This window comes from Callorhinus ursinus, unplaced genomic scaffold (assembly GCF_003265705.2).
Source record: "Callorhinus ursinus isolate GAN/ISIS: 27379988/994484 unplaced genomic scaffold, GSC_fseal_2.0 scaffold37, whole genome shotgun sequence".
NCBI classification, from domain to species: domain Eukaryota; kingdom Metazoa; phylum Chordata; class Mammalia; order Carnivora; family Otariidae; genus Callorhinus; species Callorhinus ursinus.
In genome coordinates this window covers 5,840,631-5,861,441 of record NW_027397099.1, presented here as the reverse complement: position 1 = coordinate 5,861,441, position 20,811 = coordinate 5,840,631, and the positions used below count along the sequence as shown (strand labels likewise).

General features: G+C 38.9%; 1 protein-coding gene across 5 annotated transcripts in view; it reads left to right on the top strand.

Moving 5' to 3' along the window:
* Positions 1–20,811, top strand: part of NFATC3 (nuclear factor of activated T cells 3) — a 130,379-nt gene that overhangs the window by 26,441 nt on the left and 83,127 nt on the right. For all 5 annotated transcript variants that reach the window (XR_003211606.2, XM_025889018.2, XM_025889016.2 and 2 more), the window contains exon 2: positions 17,851–18,985. Coding sequence is in view for 4 of the 5 variants with exons in the window: in XM_025889018.2 (XP_025744803.1) it covers positions 17,851–18,985 (1,135 nt within the window). In the remaining variant the exon portion in view is untranslated. The remainder of the gene's footprint in view (positions 1–17,850; positions 18,986–20,811) is intronic.

Genomic DNA, 20,811 nt, shown 5'->3' with positions numbered 1-20,811 from the left:
AATCCAATATAACATTTAGAAACATGAATATATATTTATATTATCATATTGGTTATTCATAAGTAACTTGAAAAGGACAAGGTACTAATGTTGATGTTGTACTAAAGGACAAGCTATCTAAATGTTGATATCTATGAGTCACTGTTTCCAAAACAACAATTTGTATACCTAATTGCTACCATGATTTCTTGCCCCCTGGTGAGAATGTCACATGCGATGGATTCAGACAAAGGCTTATTATTATAATTTAGGTAGATTTTATTTTCTAATTGTTTTCTCCTTGTAGGCCACTATAATGGCTATTGTAGGAAAAAATTAAATTGTCCTGGTCTTTTTTTTTTAACAAAATCATACTAGTATATATTCTCTTTGACTGTGAGTTGACCTTACTTATTTTTTCCTACATGTGGATGTTAAGCTATAGTGGCAGCATCTTTCTTCACTATTGACTTTGTCCCTGTAATCAAGCATAATAGTGCTAGGTAGATGGTTGCCAAATGATTCTCCTGTTTTTTCTTTTTGGGTGAGAATTCCTTTGAACAATTGTTCATTATTACTATTTTTCAGCAGTGAGAGGACTTAAGGGAATCCTTTGCTTTTTAAAACTCTTCTTGGGGCACCTGGGTGGCTCAGTCGGTTAAGCAGCTGCCTTTTGCTCAGGTCATGATCCCAGGGTCCTGGGATTGAGCCCTGAGTCCAGCTCCCTGCTCAGTGGGGAGCCTGCTTCTCCCTCTCCCTCTGCCTGCCTGCCCGCCGCCCGTACTCTATCTCAAATAAATAAATAAAATCTTAAAAAAAAAACAAACCCAGGAAGTATTTTCTTTCTGCTGTGGTGGGATATAGTATAATTGAGTACCTGTGTGAAATTCCATATTCATTCTAACATACTGCTTTTTTTAAGATTTTATTTATTTATTTTGACAGAGAGCACAAGCAGGGGGACCAGCAGGCAGAGGGAGAGGGAGAAGCATACTCCCTGCTGAGCAAGGAGCCTGATGTGGGGCTTGATCCCAGGAGCCTGGGATCATGACCCGAGCCAAAGGCAGATGCTTAACCGACTGAGCCACCCAGCTGCCCTAGCAAACCAAATTTAACAGCATGTTAAAAAAACCAAATGGAATTTAGGGCAGGAATGCAAGGGTCATTCAACATATGAAAATTAATTACCATAGTAGTAGAATGGAGGATCATCTGAATTGACACAGAAAAACATTTAACAGAATTCAGTACTTTTTCATGATAAAAGAAAAAATCCAGCAAACTAGGAATAGAAGGGAACTTCCTTAAAATGATCAAGGGATTTTTGAAAACCCCATAACTAACATCATACTTAATGGTGAAAAATTGTAAGCTTTCTCTCTAAGACCGAGAACAAGACAAAGATGCCACTTTCACCACTGCTATTCAACATTGTACTGGGAATCCTAGCCAGGGCAATTAGGCAATAAAAAGAAATAAAAGGCATCCAAATTGGAAAGGAAGAAGTAAAACTCTCTCTTTGCAGATGGCATGATTCTGTATATAGAAAATCCCATAGAATCCACAAAACACAATTAGAACTAATAAATTAAGGAAAATTGTATGGTAGAATATCAACACGTAAAATTCAGTTGTGCTTCCATACACCAACAAGGAACAATACAAAAAGTAAATTAAGGGATGCCTGGGTGGCTCAGTTGGTTGAGCGTCTGCCTTCAGATCAGGTCATGATTCCAGGGTCCTGGGATCGAGCCCCCCCGCGGGCTCCCTGCTTCTCTCTCTCCCTCTGCCGGCTGCTTCCCCTGCTTGTGTTCTCTTTCTCTCTCTGTGTGTCAAATAAACAAATAAAATCTTTTTTGAAAAAAAGTAAATTAAGAAAATAATTCTATTTACATCAGCCTCCAAAAGAATACAATACTTAGGAATAAATTTAACCAAAGAGATAGAAGACCTGCACAACTAATAACTGCAAAATAATGCTGAAAGAAATTAAAGAACTAAGTAAGTGGTAAGAATTCCCTTGTTCATGGATTGGAAGATTTAATATTGTTAACACTAAAATATTCCACAAAGCAATCTAGTCAGTGCAATCTGTACCAAAATTTCAATGGCTTTTTCTGCAGAAGAAATGAGAAAACCAATCCTCAAATTTATATGGAACTGAAAGGGGCCCAGAACAGCCAGAACAATATTGAAAAGGAAAAAGCAAGAAGACTCCCACTTCATAATTCGAAAACTTACTACAAAGCAACAATAATGAAAACACTGTGTTATTGTTGTAAGGATAAACATATAGACTAATAGGATGTAAGTGCGTCCAGAAATAAACCTGAAATATCTATGTCCAATTAATTGTTTAAAAAGATTTTATTTATTTGACCGAGAGAGAGAGAGTTCGCACAAGCAGGCGTAGCGGCAGGCAGAGGGAGAGGGAGAAGCAGGGTTCCTGCTGAGCAGGGAGCCGGGTGCTGGGCTTGATCCCAGCACCCTGAGATCATGACCTGAGCTGAAGCAGACGCTTAACCGACTGAGCCACCCTGGCACCCCTATGGCCAATTAATTTTTGACAAGGGTGCTAAAATGATTAAATGGAAAAAGAATAGTTCCTTCAACAAAGGGTGCTGGGACAACTGGATAACCACATGCAAAAGAATGAAGTTGAACCCCACCTCACACCATATATGTAAATTAACTTGAAATAGATCAATGACCTAAATTTAAGAGCTAAAACCATAAAACTCTTAGAAGAACACATAGGTGTATACATACCATGACCTTGGATTTGGCAAAAGATTCTTAGATTTGATATTAAAAGCAGGAGCAACAAAAGAAAAATTGGATGAAATGGATTTCATAAAAATTAACTTTTGTTTGGGCGCCTGGGTGGCTCAGTCAGTTAAGCGTCTGCCTTCGGCTCGGGTCATGATCCTAGGGTCCTGGGATCGAGCCCCACATTGGGCTCTCTGCTTGGCGGGGAGTCTGCTTCCCCCTCTGCCCCTCACCCCACTTGTGCTCTCTCTCACTTTCTCTGTCTCTCTCTCAATTAAATAAATAAAATGTTAAAAAAAATAAAAAATTAACTTTTGTGCATCAAAAGATACTATAAAGAAAATAAGGACAATCCTTACTCAGCCATAAAAAAGAATGAAATCTTGGGGCGCCTGGGTGGCTCAGTTGGTTAAGCTTCTGCCTTCAGCTCAGGTCATGATCCCAGAGTCCTGGGATCGCACCCCACATCGGGCTCCCTGCTCAGCAGGAAGTCTGCTTCTCCCTCTCCCACTCCCCCTGCTTGTGTTCCCTCTCTCGCTGTGTCTCTCTCTGTCAAATAAATAAATAAAATCTTAAGAAAAAATATTTATGTATGTATGTATGTATGTATGTATGTAGGCAGGCTCCATGCCCAGTGTAGAGCCCGACGTGGGGTCTGAACCCACAATCCTGAGATCAAAACCTGAGCCAAGATCAAGAGTCAGTCGCTCAACCGACTGAGCTACCCAGGTGCCCCTTAAACATCTTTTCTTGTGGGTGCCTGGGTGGCTCAGTTGGTTAAGCGACTGCCTTCGGCTCAGGTCATGATCCTGGAGTCCCGGGATCGAGTCCCACATCGGGCTCCCTGCTCAGCGGGGAGCCTACTTCTCCCTCTGACCCTCCTCTCTCTCGTGCTTTCTCTCTCACTTGCTCGCTATCAAATAAGTAAATAAAATTAAAAAAATATGAAATGAAAAGAATGAAATCTTGCCACCTGTAACAACATGCATGGACGTAGAGGGGAGTATGCTCAGTGAAAAAAGAGAAAGACAAATACCATATGATTTCACTCATATGTAAAACTTAAAAAACAAACTAACAAAAAACAAAACAAAACAGAAACAGACTCATAAATACAGAAAACAAACTGGTGGTTGCCAGAAGAGAGACAGTAGGAGGATGGGCAAGATAGATGCAGGGGTTTAAGAGGTACAACCTTCCTTATAAAATAAATAGGTCACGAGGATGAAAAGTACAACATAGGGAATGCAGTTAATAAATAATACTCTAATAACATTGTTTAGTGACAGATGGTAACTACACTTAATGTGATGAAGATTACATAATGTAAAGGATTGTGGAATCACTGTTATACACCTGAAATTAATATAACATTGTATCAATTATACTTTCAATAATAAAAATTTAAAAATAAATATTTAAAAATAGTTCTTGAAAAATGCCATTCAGCAAACACCTTTGCAAATGATTCTCTGTAATGATGACATTTTCCCTTCAGAAAGTTGATTTCCTCTATTAAAAAAGAAAAAAATCTGAGAATTGAGAAAGAAAAAAAAAACCCAGGAAATGGAAGAAAGTATTTGCAAATCATATGTCTGATAAGAGTTTGAGTATCCAGAATATATAAAGAACTCTTACAGTTCAAAAACAAAAAGACAACCCAATTTTAAAAATGGGCAAAGGAACTGAATAGACATTTCTCCAAAGAAGATATATAAATTGCCAGCAAGCACAAGAAAAGATGTTTTTTTTTTTTAAAAGATTTTATTTATTTATTTCAGAGAAAGAGAGATGAGAGATAGAGAGCACGAGAGGGAAGAAGGTCAGAGGGAGAAGCAGACTCCCCGCTGAGCAGGGAGCCCGATGTGGGACTCGATCCCGGGACTCCAGGATCATGACCTGAGCCGAAGGCAGTCGCTTAACCAACTGAGCCACCCAGGCACCCACAAGAAAAGATGTTTAAGGGGCACCTGGGTAGCTCAGTCGGTTGAGCGACTGACTCTTGATCTTGGCTCAGGTTTTGATCTCAGGATTGTGGGTTCAGACCCCACATCGGGCTCTACACTGGGCATGGAGCCTGCCTACATACATACATACATACATACATACATAAATATTTTTTCTTAAGATTTTATTTATTTATTTGACAGAGAGAGACACAGCGAGAGAGGGAACACAAGCAGGGGGAGTGGGAGAGGGAGAAGCAGACTTCCTGCTGAGCAGGGAGCCCGATGTGGGGTGCGATCCCAGGACTCTGGGATCATGACCTGAGCCAAAGGCAGACGCTTAACGACTGAGCCACCGAGGTGCCCCATATATAAATGTTTTTAAATAAAAATAAAGATAAAAAAAGACGTTCAGTATTGGTCATTAAAGAAATGTAAATCAGAACCACAATGAGATACCATTTCATACCCACTTGGGTTTTTTTTTTTTTCCCCTAAGATTTTATTTATTTGGGGCAGAAAGCAGAGGGAGAGGGAGAGAGAATCTCAAGCAGACTCCCTGCTAAGTGCAGAGCCCGACATGGAGCTCTTTCTTTCTTATGACCCTGAGATCATGACCTGAGCGGAAATCAAGAGTCCGATGCTTAACAACTGAGCCACCCATGCACCCCAGGGTGGCTTTAATTAAAAAAAAAAAAAAATAATAATAATAATAAATGATGAGAATGTGGAGAAATGGGAACCCTCATATATAAGTGGTGGCAATGAAAAATGGTTTTTCATTTTTTGGCACTGACTGAGCCACCCAGGCGCCCAAACAAAAGTTAATTTTTATGAAATCCATTTCATCCAATTTTTCTTTTGTTGCTCCTGCTTTTAATATCAAATCTAAGAATCTTTTGCCAAATCCAAGGCTCAAAGGCTCAAATGAAGAACTGGAAGATAAAGCTGAAGAAATTCTCCAAAGAGTTAAGCAAAGAGAAAAATAAGAAATGGGAAAGTAGTTATTGTGGAAAAACAGTTTGACTATGCCTCAAAAAAGTTAAACACAGAATTAGCATAAGACCTTGCAAAGCCCCCTCTAGGTTTATACCCAAGAGAATGCAAGTATACTGTCTTCATAGAAGCCTATAAACAAATGTTTACAGCACATTATTCATTAATAGGCAAAAGCTAGAAACAATCCAAATGCCCATCAGTGGATGAATGGGGAAGCAAATTATGGTGCATACAAACAATGGAAGCCATAAAAAGAAGCAAAGTATTCAAAGATGCTGTAACCTCCATTAACATGGAAAACATTACAGTAAGGGAAAGAAGCCAGATTAAAAAAAGATCACATATTTAATGATGCCTTTTATATGATGTGTCTAGAATAGGCAAAACAGAGACAGAAAGATTAGAGGTGACCAGAGGATGCGGGGAGAAGGAAATGGGGAGTGATTTCTTAACGGGTATAGGGTGTTTTTAAGGGGTGATGAAAAAGTTTTGAAACTAAAGAGAGCTGTCGGTTGCACAACATTGTAAATATACTAAATACCACTTAATTGTATACTTTAAAATAGTAAATTGTATACTTTAAAATGGTTAATTGCATGTTGTGTAAATTTTACCTCAATAAAAACAAACAAATTGAAAGAACTTCCAGAAAGAGGACTGAAGACATACATTTGCCCATTCCCCACTCAGTTTCCACTAAATGATTGTAAAAGGATATTTTCTATGGGTGTAAACTCACAACAAAAAGCACAGAAGATGAAGCCATGGCAATAAAACTTTTAGAAGGTGCAATGCAGGACACATGGTAACTGATTTAGCATTTGAAAACTGTGAAAACTAATTTCCAGCGAAGAACTCCAAACACTCAGGAAATCAACTACCAGGTACTTTTGGTGAAGGCAAAAATGAAAACAAGATTGGCACAACGTTTGTTTAATGAGACACTAACCTTCCCAATTTCCCATACTGCCTCACTTCACACTACTGGATGACCATCTCTCTGGGCAGAACACTGGAGATTTTCTAAAGAGGTTAAACAGGACAACTAAGAACCAGGCTAACCATACTGAAAACAGTTGACAAAATTAAAGTGTCTCTAAAACTTGCATATTAAAACCCCCAATACTCTTCTCTCCCTTGGCTCACAATACTAGCAATAGAAGAGATTGTTCTTTTGGAAATCTGATTAGCCTAAAAGACCTATAGTTAATGACATCACAAGGTAACCTAGTAAAACTCCTCAGTGAAGCCTACAAGTTAGCAAGTGCCAATTGTGATCACATAACTGCCATTAAGGCTTTGGTGCCTCATTTTTAAAAAATAAACAGATAGCCACAGATCATTGAACATCTGAGAAAAGCTTCAACCTTAGAGACAAAAAGAGAAGTGGAGGGAAAAGGCTGTGCAGCAAGATGGAAACCTCAAAAATAAAAACAAAACCTACCCTCAATAACCTCAGAGAAAAAAAACAAGATATTGTAACCTTGAAACAAGAACATGTGCTTTTATAAATGAAGCCTGCCTGGGTAGCTCATTCGGAAGAGTGTCAGACTCTTGATTTCGGCTCAGGTCACGACCTCAGGGTCGTGAGATCAATCCCTGCATGGATTCTTTCTCTTCTTCTGCCCCTTCCTCCCCCATGTGCATCCATGCTCTCTCTCTTAAAAAAAAAATCAAATAGCCCCTAGAAATTAAAATAATGGAAGGCTCAAAGAAGAACTGGAAGATAAAGCTGAAGAAATTCTCCAAAGAGTTAAGCAAAGAGAAAAATAAGAAATGGGAAAGAATATTAGAATCTGTCTAGGAGTCTGAGCTGCTTCTCCCTCTCATCCCGCTTGTGCTCTCTGTCGCTATCTCTGTCTTGGGGGGCGCCTGGGTGGCACAGTCGTTGGGCGTCTGCCTTGGGCTCAGGTCATGATCCCAGGGTCCTGGGATTGAGCCCCTCATTGGGCTCCCTGCTCCGCGGGAAGCTTGCTTCTCCCTCTCCCACTCCACCTGCTTGTGTTCTCTCTCTCGCTGTGTCTCTATCAAATAAATAAATAAATAAAATTTAAAAACCCATTTGGTTTGCTGTTATTTTGTTGAGGATTTTTGTGTCTATATTCATAAGGGATATCTGTCTGTAGTAGTCTTGTTTCTTTGTCTTGCTTTGGTATCGGTAATACAGGCCTCAGGGAATATTCTCTCAGTGTTAGGTAGAATTCACCAGTGAAGCCGTTTAGTTTTGGACTTTTTCTTGTTAGATTTTTTGGCTACTGATTGAATCTCTACTTGATGTATGTCTATTGAGATTTTCCTATTCTGAGTCAATTTTGGTAATTTTATGTGTTTGTAAGAATTTGCTCATTTCTTGTAGATTGTCTAATTTGGTGGTGTACAGTTGATCATATTATTATCATAGTATTCTCATATTTTTACCAGCACCAGTTATAATACATCTTAACAGCGTCCATTTAGATTGTACTAAACTATTGTTTTCTCAACCTTTTAAAAAATGTTCTTGCCTGAAGTTGTTGCATGCTGACTATTCATAGAGGCTAATTCTTTAGTTACTTTAAATTTCACCTTGACTCTTAAATAGTAATTGAACATAATCTGTAACATCTTGTTATACATCAGGAGCCAAGGAAAACCACTTGAAACCATTTGCCCTGTTTTGTAATTGCCTGTTGATGTTGTTACCAGTGTCCTCAATTTTTCAATCAGCCATGCTTGCTGAAAGGCTAATACAAGTTTATTTTCTCTGAGCAAGTTTCTTCACTTGCTGCAATCAAACAATTTATTTTTAAAGATTTTATTTATTTATTTGAGAGAGAGACACAGCGAGAGAGGGAACACAAGCAGAGAGAGTGGGAGGGGGAGAAGCAGGCTTCCCGCGGAGCAGGGAGCCCAATGAGGGGCTCAATCCCAAGACCCTGGGATCATGACCTGAGTGGAAGGCAGACGCTTAACGACTGAGCCACCCAGGCGCCCCTGCAATCAAACAATTTAAATAATTCACCATTAGAAGATGCTTGGCTAACAAATGAGCGATTCAGAAGCTTTCTTTGGTTGCAACCTCATTTTTATTCTTTTTTTTTTTGGTAAAGAAATCCTGCTATGATAAGGTATTCTGGTTTTTTTGTTTTTTCTAAATTTTATTTTCCTGTGAGTTGGGCTGTTGTGATGAATTTACTGCGGTATTGCTGATGTATAGGGTATTATAGCACAACCATAATGTCACTGATGGTAAACATAAAATGCCATTTAATTTGATAGCAAAATAACCCACACTCCAGTCAGTGTGCCCTGGAAGTGTGACTTAGATTGGAAGTCTACTTTTCTCTGTCCTGTTTTGATTTGATAGGTGTGTACTGGTAAATTTAAAATATTGTTGCAGTATGTCAATATGCATTGCATTCAGAATTATGTCCAGCTAAAACTGGGTCACTGCGGTTTGTTAGTGGACCAAGTACCAATGGGAAACAGTTATCTCATAATCACAGCTGCTCAGCTCTACTCTTGTGTGAGAGTAACCATAGATCATACATAAACAAATCGATATGGATGTGTTCCAGTAAAACTTTATTTGTGGACACCATAAGTTGAATTTAACATCATTTTGTGCCATGTAACAGTATTACTTGATTTTTTTTTTCCAACCATTTGAAATTTTTCTTAGCTTGTAGGCTATACAGAAACAGGTAGAGACCAGGTTTGGCCCATGGGCTATATTTTGCCAACCCTTGCTCTCCGGTGTTTAAGACATTTACAGATTACTGCATGCCTCTGTGTGACCTCCTAGTGGCTCAAGGAACATAGAGCAATTGCAATTAAGTCTTGAGAATGTCAAGTTTCTGAAGGAGCATGAATTTGAGAACTGTAGAGTTGGAAATCTGGAGGTAGAACTATTTATTTTATTTATTTATTTGTTAAAGATTTTATTTATTTGTTTGAGAGAGAGAGAGCACAAGCCAGCGGAGAGGCAGAGGGAGAAGCAGGCTTTCCGCTGAGCAGGGAGACCGATGTGGGGCTTGATCCCAGGACCCTGGGATCATGACCTGAGCCGAAGGCAGACGCTTAACCGACTGAGCCACCCAGGCGCCCCTAGAACTCTTTATTATAGAGAGATTGTAGTAGCTGCTCATATCATTTCCAGCACTTGGGCTTTGGTGACGCTGTGGAAGAAGATAAAACATCACTCTCCCAAATTTTGTATTCAGATCTCTGGTGCTATAAGACATTTACGACAACTTTAACAAATACATTACTATAGACTTAATAAGCATCAGGGATTTACTAGGTATTAGATATGTAGTAGTCAAAGTTATTCTCAAAATAGAGATCATGTCTCTCTCCTTTTAAAACTCTCTTAATGGTTTCTTTTATTGTTAGAATAAAATTCACACATTACCATGATCTTTCTAGGTTTGCTTCTTTTCAGTTCTCCCTCTTCTGTTGTTGGCTCTAGCCACATATTGAGCCTTTCACTTCCTCAAAGAAAGCAAGGTCTTAACTGACTGCTTATACCATCCCCTTGTGTTGGAGCTATTGCCTTCTCTACCTAAGCCTGCCCACACTCACCTCATTTTCATTGTTTGCTGGTTCCTATTCATCTTTCAGGTTTTAGCTTATATGCCACCTTCTCAAAAAGGCAGTAGGCTGTCCCTGTACTCTCTGTAAAGTAGGTTCCTTCTTTAGTCTCTTAAATTTCTACCGTTTAGTAGTAGTTACAATGTTTAATTTGTGTTTTTGTCGGTCTCCCCTGAGACTGTATACTTCATGAGGGCAGGGACCATGCATGTCTTATTTACTATTTATATATTTACTTATTTACTATTTATATACGTAGCATCTGGAACAGTTCCTAGAAAATAGTAATGACATTATAAATAGTTGAATAAATGAGCACTTGGTTTCTGGGAGTCACACTTTTTTGGATTTTCTTCCATTTCAGTGACTGTCCCTTCTCTTTCCTCATTTTTCTTTGTCTTCTTGATCCCTAAACTTTGGAATCTCCTATGCCTCACTTGCCTGCTTTCTTCTCCATCTGCACTTACTCCTTTGTCCTCTGTTTTGGTCTTTTTTTTTTTTTTTTCCCAAATTTTATTTGAGAGCGCATGAGAGGGGGTAGGGTCACAGGGAGAAACAGACTTCCCGCTGAGCAGGGAGCCCAATGTGGTGCTTGATCCCAGGATTCCGGGATCATGACCTGAGCTTAACCTACTGAGCCACCCAGGCACCCCTCTCTGTTCTGGTCTTAATAGCCTTAAATATTATCTGTGCATTAATGACTCCCAAATCCATGGGTAAACCTGAGACTTTATATAAAACTCTCTACTTGATATTTCAACTTGGAGAGCTTATTGGCATCTCACATTTCATATGTCCAAAGTAGAATTTTTGATTTCCTATCTCCCAAATTTCTCTTTCTTTATTTCAGTAATTAAAAATACTGTTCGTATAATAGTTCAGCCCCCAAACCTTGGGGTCATCCTTGACTCTCCTGTGTTTCTCACATCCAGTCCCAAGTTCTGTCAGCTTTACCTTACAAACAAAACAAAAAAACCCACCTCATTTCTTACTGCTCTTTCTACTTTTACAACCTACCACCACCCAGGTCCTATGCTCCATTATTTTGTACCTAGGTTATTACAATAGTCTCTTAAATATATGTCAGGTTATTATATATCAGGTTATGACACTCCTTTGCTTACAATCCTCCAGTGGTTTCTCATCTCATAATAAAAATCAGTTGTTCTAATGGTCTGTGAAGCCTTAACTTTACTAGCCAGTGTCCTTTTACCCCCAGCCCTTACTCTACCCATACCTCACTCAGTTCTTTTCCCATTGGCCTTCTTGCTTTTTCTCATAAAATCCAAAAATTCTATGTCTTTAGGACTTTGCACTCACTATTTCCTCTACCTGCAGTGTTTCCCCCATAGATTTCTGTATAGTTCAGTTCCTCTTATCCTTTTGGTATCTCCTCAGATATTGGAGAAAATCCTTTCCTTCCTTTGCTCCTTCTTTCACTTCTGTTCCCCTTCCCCTATTTTATTTTTCCTTACAGCAAGTATTACTACCTGAAGTGTTACTGGTGTTAACCTTAAAGATAACTGTCAGTTTATTTTACCAGCTAAAATGGGTTTATTTGGAATAGCAGAAAATTGTGATTTGAGACAAGCAAGCTATGGCAAAACCCCATAGGCAAATCTGAGAACAAAAGAATAGAAAGCTCTTTTATGGAGGAAAGTGGAGGAGTTGGACTGTTTTAATCAAAAAGTCCATTGGCATTACTTGGAGCTCAAAGTATAGTGGCTTTTCTTTGGCTAAGTTGTGACAGTCTCTCATTGGCTGGGCTGTTGCCTGGGGGAGGAGAAAAACTTTTCCTCTTTCTTGGGGTGGTAAACTGGTGTTCACGTGCCGTGTTCATCTCTTCCTGTTCCGGCTGCAATTGAGGGAGACTTGGAGGGTGTGAGAGCTCCCCCTGCTGGCCTCCAGGCTCCATTTTAATGACGTTTTCTTTTATTTCGCCGTAGAATGGAAGCTCTGTGAGGATGGGGCTTTGTTTTGTTTACTCTTGTGTTTTCAGTGTCTAGAACATGCCTGTTACATAGCAGCTACTCAAAAAATACTTTTTAGGGTGGCTCAGTCGTTAAGCGTCTGCCTTCAGCTCGGGTTATGATCCCAGGGTCCTGGGATCGAGCCCCACATCGGGCTCCCTGCTCGGGGGGAGGCCTGCTTCTCCCTCTCCCACCCCCTCTGCTTGTGTTCCCTCTCTCGCTGTGTCTGTCTCTGTCAAATAAATAAAAATAAAATATTTTAAAAAATATATATTTTTTAGGGATGCCGGGGTGGCTCGATTGGTTAAGCGTTTATCTTCGGCTCAGGTCATGATTACAGGGTCTAGGGATCAAGTCCACATTCTGGCTCCTTGTTGGGCAGGGAGCCTGCTTCTCTCTCTGCCTTCCGTCCCCCCTGCTTGTGCTCGTGTTTTCTCTCTCTCTCTTTGACAAAATAAATAAAAGCTTTTTTTTTTTAAGATTTTATTTATTTATTTGACACAGAGGGAGACAGCTAGAGAGGGAATACAAGCAGGGGGAGGGGGAGAGGGAGAAGCAGGCTCCCGCTGAGCAGGGAGCCGGATGCCGGGCCTGATCCCAGGACCTTGGCGTCAATGACCTGAGCCAAAGGCAGACGCTTAACGATTGAGCCACCCAGGAGCCCCAGTAAATAAAATCTTTAAAAAAATTTGTTGAATGATCACGTTGCTTCTGGTTTAGGACAAAATACACATATGTGGTTGAAGGTGAACAGCACAAAGTTAGCACCCCAAAAAGTGGCAAAATAGAAATATAGAAATAAATTGATTTATCAGTGACCTTGTTGAACTGATGAAACAACCAGTTCTGGAACTGCCTTACCTTTGGACCTCTTGTTATGTTGGAAAATACCCTCCCTCCCTTCAGCTACTTTCAAATGGATTTTCTGTTTTTTGCAGCCTAGAAACATTGTATTTCATACAGAACCATTTTTACTCTAATTACATGAAAATTAAAAAAAAAATAACATCCTGGTTGGAGAAACTAAAGTAAAACTGATATTCATGTCCTTCCCATGTTGCATATTAAAACAAGTCTTTTGAAACAAATGTCTCTTCATAGTAGAAGTGCTAAGAATGGGTACCCTGTGATTTAGTAACTCCATCTTTAGGTATTTATTCTTGGAGAGGGATTCAAAAGAGAAAAAGCTGTATGTATAGAGCTGTTCAAAGCTGTATTATTTATCAAAGTAACAGGAAATAGCTATGATCATTGACTCTTGACCTTTTAAGACATGGCCTTGAAAATTGCTTAGGAACTTTTTATAAGCCTGAGTTAAATACAAAAAACATTGAAAGACAAGTTGTATGTTATACAGGCAAAACAAAGCTAGGCTATTAGAAGTCAGTATAGTGGTTACTCTTGGTGGAGACCTAATGACTTTGGAAGCTAGCTAAAGTGGGGGCTTTTGGGATTTTTTTTTTTTTTTTTTTAAGGATACTGTTAACAGGGGCACCTCAGTGGCTCAGTCAGTTAAGTGTCTTGTCTTCGGGGGTGCCCGGGTGGCTCAGATGGTTAAGCCTCTGCCTTTGGCTCAGGTCATGATCTCCAGGTCCTGGGATCAAGCCCCACATTGGGCTCCCAGCTCAGCAGGGAGCCTGCTTCTCCCTCTCCCTCTGCCTCTCCCCCTGCTTGTGTTCTCTCTCTCTCGCTCTCAAATGAATAAATAAAATCTTTTTAAAAAAAAAGTGTCTGTCTTTGGCTCAGGTCATGATCGGGGTCCTGCCATGTTGGGCTCCCTGCTCAGTGGGGAGTCTGCTGCTTCCTCTCCCTCCTGCCCCTGCTAGGGCTGTCTCTTTCTCAAATAAATAAAACCTTAAAAAAAAAAAAAAAAGATACCATTACAAGGTATGTCTCTTTGTGACAGTTTATCAAGCTCTACATGATGTCTGCACTTTTATGATGTATCTTGTACTTCAATGAAAGATTAGGAAAAAACCTCCAAAGTACTGTGATCCACAGCTATATAAAAAATACACCCATGTAGACAAAGATATATATGAAAATGTTAAATATTAGTTAAGTGTTAGGTGATAGCATTTGTTTATGATTTCCTTAGATAAGAAACATGTTTTTAATTTCTAAAAAAGTTTTAATTGTGATAAAATATAGATAATATGTGTTCTTTTTTTGATAATATATGTTCTATATGTATTTTCATAACTGCTTTATTAGGAAGTAATTCACATACCATACAATTCACCCATTTAAAGCATACCATTCATTGTTTTTAGTATATTTACAGAGTAGGGTAACCATTACCACAGTCAATATTAGAACATTTTTATCACTCCAGGGTTGCCTGGGTGGCTCAGTTAGTTAAGCGTCTGCCTTCGGCTCATCATGATCCCAGGGTTCTGGGATCAAGCCCCGAGCAGAGAGCCTGCTTCTCCCTCTCCCTCTGCTGCTCCCCCTGCTTGTGCTCTCGTTCTCTCTCTCTGTCAAGTAAATAAATAAAATCTTAAAAAAAAATTTGGGGGGGAGGGGATGGGGGGGATGGGTTAGCCTGGTGGTGGGTATTAAGGAGGGCACATTCTGCATGGAGCACTGGGTGTTATGCACAAACAATGAATCATGGAACACTACATCAAAAACTAATGATGTAATGTATGGTGATTAACATAACAATAAAAATGGGGGAAAAAATTTCATCACTCCAGAAAGAAACCCAATACCCATTAGAAGTGACTCACTGTTTTCCCCAAACCTCTTATTTTTGTTGTTCAGTTAATTTTTATTTGAGTATAGTTGACACACAATATTAAATTAGTTTCAGGTGTACAACGTAATGATTCATTATCTCTATACATTATGCTATGCTTACCACAAGTTTATTTTTAAAAGTTTTTTCCCAGCTTTTGTCACTGTCAAATAGCAGTTTTCTTCTTTGGAGCTCTGACCTTCCTACTTATCTTGATTCAGTAAGTGGAGTGAGAGTGTGGAGTGAGTGGTGTACTTAAAAAGGTGTTACAGTTTATTAAGAAATACTACAGAGCTAAAAAATAATAATAAAGTATAATATACCAATGTTAAATTTTAAAAAGGGAAAGACAAGGTAATTAACATGTAGTGAGTTCTTGCTAAATATTAATTGTTCTATTAGGTTGCTTGTTTTAAAATGGTTGTGTGTGTTTCACTTGATATCCTGCTCACCTCCTGACAGTTTTATAGAAAAAAACTGCCTCAGAAAACTGAGGTTCCCCAAGCTAGTTAAATAACTTGTCCAAGTTTGTACAGCTATGGAATGGCAGAGCCAGGGTTTAATTAAACATAGGGTTTTATTTTTGTTTGTTTTAATACATGTAAAAACTCTTTACTGAATGTGGTCACTAACCATAGATCATCTTTAAAGTTCCAAAATCTAGAATTTATGGAGATAGTTAAATTATGGGATACTGGTTAATGATAGCAGCACTAGGATTCTAAAAGATATGTTATTTTCCAGGGGTACTAATGTAATGAAATAATGTGATCTCCTTGAGTACTTTTGAGAAGAGGCTAAAGGTTTGTGCTTCTCTCTGTTCTATCTGTGAACAGTTTTGTTTTTGGTTTCCCAATGATCTCTTCGGAAAAAGTGAAGGTGTTAACCAGCACGTTGTGCTAGTGCTTCAAACTTCTGTCTCTCTGAAAAGGGTAATAATCACTCCATTCTAAAAGTAAAGTTGCAAAATACCCTTATTGCTGCAAATACTCTCAGTAGGTAATCTGGCAGGACTTGTTTAGTGTTAAATATTCCATCCAGCAAGGGTTGCATTTTAAAAGCTCTGCCCTTATGAGGTTTACTTTAACAATCAATCATAGGTTAAAAGCTCTAATGAGTAATTTTCTAGTTGAGGTAAAGGATCCAGTGGGATCATGTGGCTCTTGTAAACTGGTCTGCTATGTCCAAAGATAGAAATTCTTGATGGTATGTTGTTGAAAGAGAAAGCTACTATTGTTAATCATAAAAATTTCTTGGGGGCACCTGGGTAGGTCAGTCGGTTAAGCATCTGATTTTGGCTTAGGTCATGATTTTAGGATCCTGGGATTGCGCCCCGCAGGCTGAGTGCTCAGTGGGGAATCTGCTTGAGATTCTCCCTCTCCCTCTGCCCCTCCCCCATTCATGCACGCATATGTGCACGCTCTGTCTCTCAAAAAAAAATTCTTTAGTGGAAAGTTCTGGCACTACTACACGAAAATTGAGGTCTTGGAGAGGTTAAATGATACTACTGAGAGCTCACAGATAATGGCAAAGGCAAACTAGAATCTAGGTCTCCTAAGTTGAGTCTGTAATCCTTCTCATTAATAAACTTAGTGTGGAGGCGCCTAGGTGGCTCAGTTGGTTAAGCAACTGCCTTCATGATCCCGGGCTCCTGGGATCGAGCCCTGCGTCGGGCTCCCTGCTCAGCCAGAAGCCTGCTTCTCCCTCTCCCACTCCCCCTGCTTGTGTTCCCTCTCACGCGCGCTCTCTCTCTCTCTCTCTCTCTCTCTCTGTCAATTAAATAAATAAATAAAATCTTAAAAAAAAATAAATAAAATAAACTTAGTGTGTAGGGTGCCTGGGTGGCTCAGTTGGTTAAGCGACTGCCTTTGGCTCAGGTCATGATCCTGGAGGCTCAGGTCATGATCCTGGGGTCTCAGGATCAAGTCCCGCATCGGGCTCAGCAGGGAGTCTGCTTCTCCCTCTGACCCTCCCCCCTCTCATGCTCTATCTCATTCTCTCTCTCAAATAAATAAATAAAATATTTTTTAAAAAATTAAATAAACTTACTGTGTATGCTTATGAACTAAAAACATTTCAAAGACTGTTCTATTCTGTATTCCATTTTAACTTGCAGACCCCAGATGAGGCTGAATTTATAGAATTGTATCATTTTATAGTTCTATGAATGTTTTTTAGAATTACGGATATGATTTCTTTTTTTTTAAAGATTTTATTTATATATTAGAGAGAGAGAGACAGCGAGAGAGGGAACACAAGCAGGGGGAGTGGGAGAGGGAGAAGCAGGCCTCCCGCTGAGCAGGGAGCCCGATGCGGGGCTCGATCCCAGGACCCTGGGATCATGACCTGAGCCGAAGGCAGACGCTTAACAACTGAGCACCCAGGTGCCCCTGATTATTTCTTTAATAGAAGCATTTATTTTCACATGTTTTGTGATTTTCATTTTAGAAAATATGGAAATAAAGGAAAAATTACACATATAATTACAAATACAAATATGTAATAACATGTATCTGCAGAAATAACCAGATATATTTTTTAAAAAATACACGTTGGGGCGCCTGGCTGGCTCATTCAGTAGAACATGCAACTCTTGATCTCAGGGTTGTGAGTTGAAGCCCCATGTTGGGTGTAGAGATTACGTTAAAAATTTAAAAAAGAAAAAAACCCCACATTGTTGGTGTTGGCAGAGAAGGGATTTGAATATAAACAAAACACACACCACTCTTCAGTGGAGCTAATGATACACATTTTGTGTCCACTTTTTTCTCTCAAGATTATTATTTACTTTCTCATCTAGTAATTTATACATCTAAATTTTCTAATTTCTTGTTTTGTTGATTTTTTTTCTTTTTTTTTTTCTTTCCCCCCATAGATCTTGAACCAGATGATTGTGCATCCATTTACATCTTTAATGTAGATCCACCTCCATCTACTTTAAACTCACCACTTTGCTTACCACATCATGGATTACCGTCTCACTCTTCTGTTTTGTCACCATCGTTTCAGCTCCAAGGTCACAAAAACTATGAAGGAACTTGTGAGATTCCTGAATCTAAATACAGCCCATTAGGTGGTCCCAAACCTTTTGAGTGCCCAAGTATTCAAATTACATCCATCTCTCCTAACTGTCATCAAGAAGTAGATGCTCATGAAGATGACCTACACATAAATGACCCAGAAAGGGAGTATTTGGAAAGGCCTTCTAGAGATCATCTCTATCTTCCTCTTGAGCCATCCTACCGGGAGTCTTCCCTTAGTCCTAGTCCTGCCAGCAGTATATCTTCTAGAAGCTGGTTCTCAGATGCATCTTCTTGTGAATCTCTTTCACACATTTATGATGATGTGGATTCGGAGTTGAATGAAGCTGCCGCCCGATTTACTCTCGGATCCCCTCTGACTTCTCCTGGTGGCTCACCAGGAGGCTGCCCTGGGGAAGAGTCCTGGCATCAACAATATGGACTTGGACACTCCTTGTCACCCAGGCAATCTCCTTGTCACTCTCCTAGATCTAGTGTCACTGATGAGAATTGGCTGAGCCCCAGGCCAGCCTCAGGGCCCTCATCAAGACCTACTTCCCCCTGTGGGAAACGCCGGCACTCCAGTGCTGAGGTTTGTTATGCTGGGTCCCTTTCACCCCATCACTCACCTGTTCCTTCTCCTGGTCACTCCCCCAGGGGAAGTGTAACAGAAGATACCTGGCTTAATGCTTCTGTCCAGGGGGGATCAGGCCTTGGCCCTGCACTTTTTCCATTTCAGTACTGTGTAGAGACTGATATCCCTCTGAAAACAAGGAAGACTTCTGAAGATCAAGCTACTGTACTACCAGGAAAATTAGAGCTCTGTTCAGATGACCAAGGGAATTTATCACCATCCCGGGAGACTTCGATAGATGATGGCCTTGGATCTCAGTATCCTTTAAAGAAAGATTCATCTGGTGACCAGTTTCTTTCAGTTCCTTCACCTTTTACCTGGAGCAAACCAAAGCCTGGCCACACCCCAATATTTCGGTGAGTTGATGGAAATGGCTGCTGGTCATTGTTCATGCTTATGGGTTATTGGCAGCGTGTGACTACGTTGTCTATATGGAATGGTTTGGCCATTCCCCGCCCCCTTCTTCAGTGTCTTTTGGACAAATCAGTTAAAGTCTGCATGTATGTTCCATTGAGTCCTAAGAGGGCCTTTATAGAGGCTGGACTTAGCATTTTAAAAGCATATAGATAATGAATTGTAAATAATAGTAAATTACATTTAAGAATCCCTAGAAAGAATTTTCTTATCTAAAAAAGCTTCTTGTAAAGGGTTTGATTATAGTATGAGTTAAATTACTAATAAAACTAATTGCAAATAGGCTTTTTATATTTTTAAGAGCTTATTGTACAAATGAAGTTTGTATATTATGGCAAGGTTTTTTCACAATTTTTTGTCTTTTGACTTTATAAATTTGACTTTTTTATAGTGTAGAGGAATTTTAACATTTTATGTATTCAAATTTGTCTTTTGCCGTATGGCTTTTGGATTTTGTGTTATATTTGAAAGCCTTACCCCAGTCTAAAATAATTAAAAATAAACAAAAATCTAACTTGTACATTTCTAAGAAAATTTTTATTTACCTATTAGTTTTATAATATATGTATATAACATAGTGTTTGTATTTATACATATATATTTGAATCTTGAGTCTAGCTAAGGACTGGAGTAAAGTGTAACAACTTTATTTTCCAAATGACTGATCAGTTACCACAATCCTATTTTATAGAATCAATTTAGTCTATAATTGATTAGAAAAGACAACTTTTATCGTCTACATGGGTTTGTTTACTTTTTTTTTCAATGTTTTTTCATTGGTATGAATGTTTATTTCTGGATCCAAATCTTTAGAAAAACAAAATGTGGAGTTACGGTATTGAAGACACCTTTAAGCCTATCATGCACACTCCTGAAAATTATCTTAATCTTTTTAGGGGTTTACTTATGTCTATGGAACAGTGTGGAAACCATCTGAGAGTTGAAATTGAGTTGTTTCAGACTAGTAAAAGTTAATACCTTTGTGTTTCACAGTAGTTAGTAAAGCTGGGCTGGGGACATTCAAAGAAATGAATGATAGGAATAATAGCATTTCAGAGGTGGAAGAGACCTTAAAAGTCCTATTTCATCAGTCACTAAGAAGATATTTTTAACATTAATCATTGTAGCTTTGGTCCTTTAATATTTGACCTATAGATGTATAAGTTATTTCTTTTTTAAATCCCACATTTTCAGTGTTAATATGTCTGAATGAATCTGTATCCCTATCCCTTTAATCTGTTTAAATTATCTTATTGATCAACTGACATTTTCTCTAAAATTGACAGAGTGCTTCAGTGATAGGCCTTATATTTTTTTCAGCCAGGTGTATAGTGAAATTAAATTTGTTCCTCAAATTGCAGTATACTGCTGACTATAAGCAGTATTTCAGTGAGACAGGGAAAAGAGCAATAGGGAGAAAGTGGGGAAGCAGCATGTACAGCAGACTAACTTCTGTAGCTACACATCATGAAGGAGGTCTATGTAAGATACAGGGATGTTTGGATCCTTAGACATTGATATACATATACACAGATGGACATCTTTGCTTAAAAAAATTAAAATTATTGTTTTGTTTTTATAATTATGTACACATAGTTGAGAATCAGTTATAGTTTTACAGAATGTTAGAACTTGTCCTTTAAAAAAAAAATCCAGGAAACCAAGAAGTAAATGAAATTGATTTTATTCTTCAGGTTAAAGAATTATTTCTTAAGTACCCATCATATCCAGTGTTATAACTTATTAAGTGAAGTTTTGCAGTACTCTG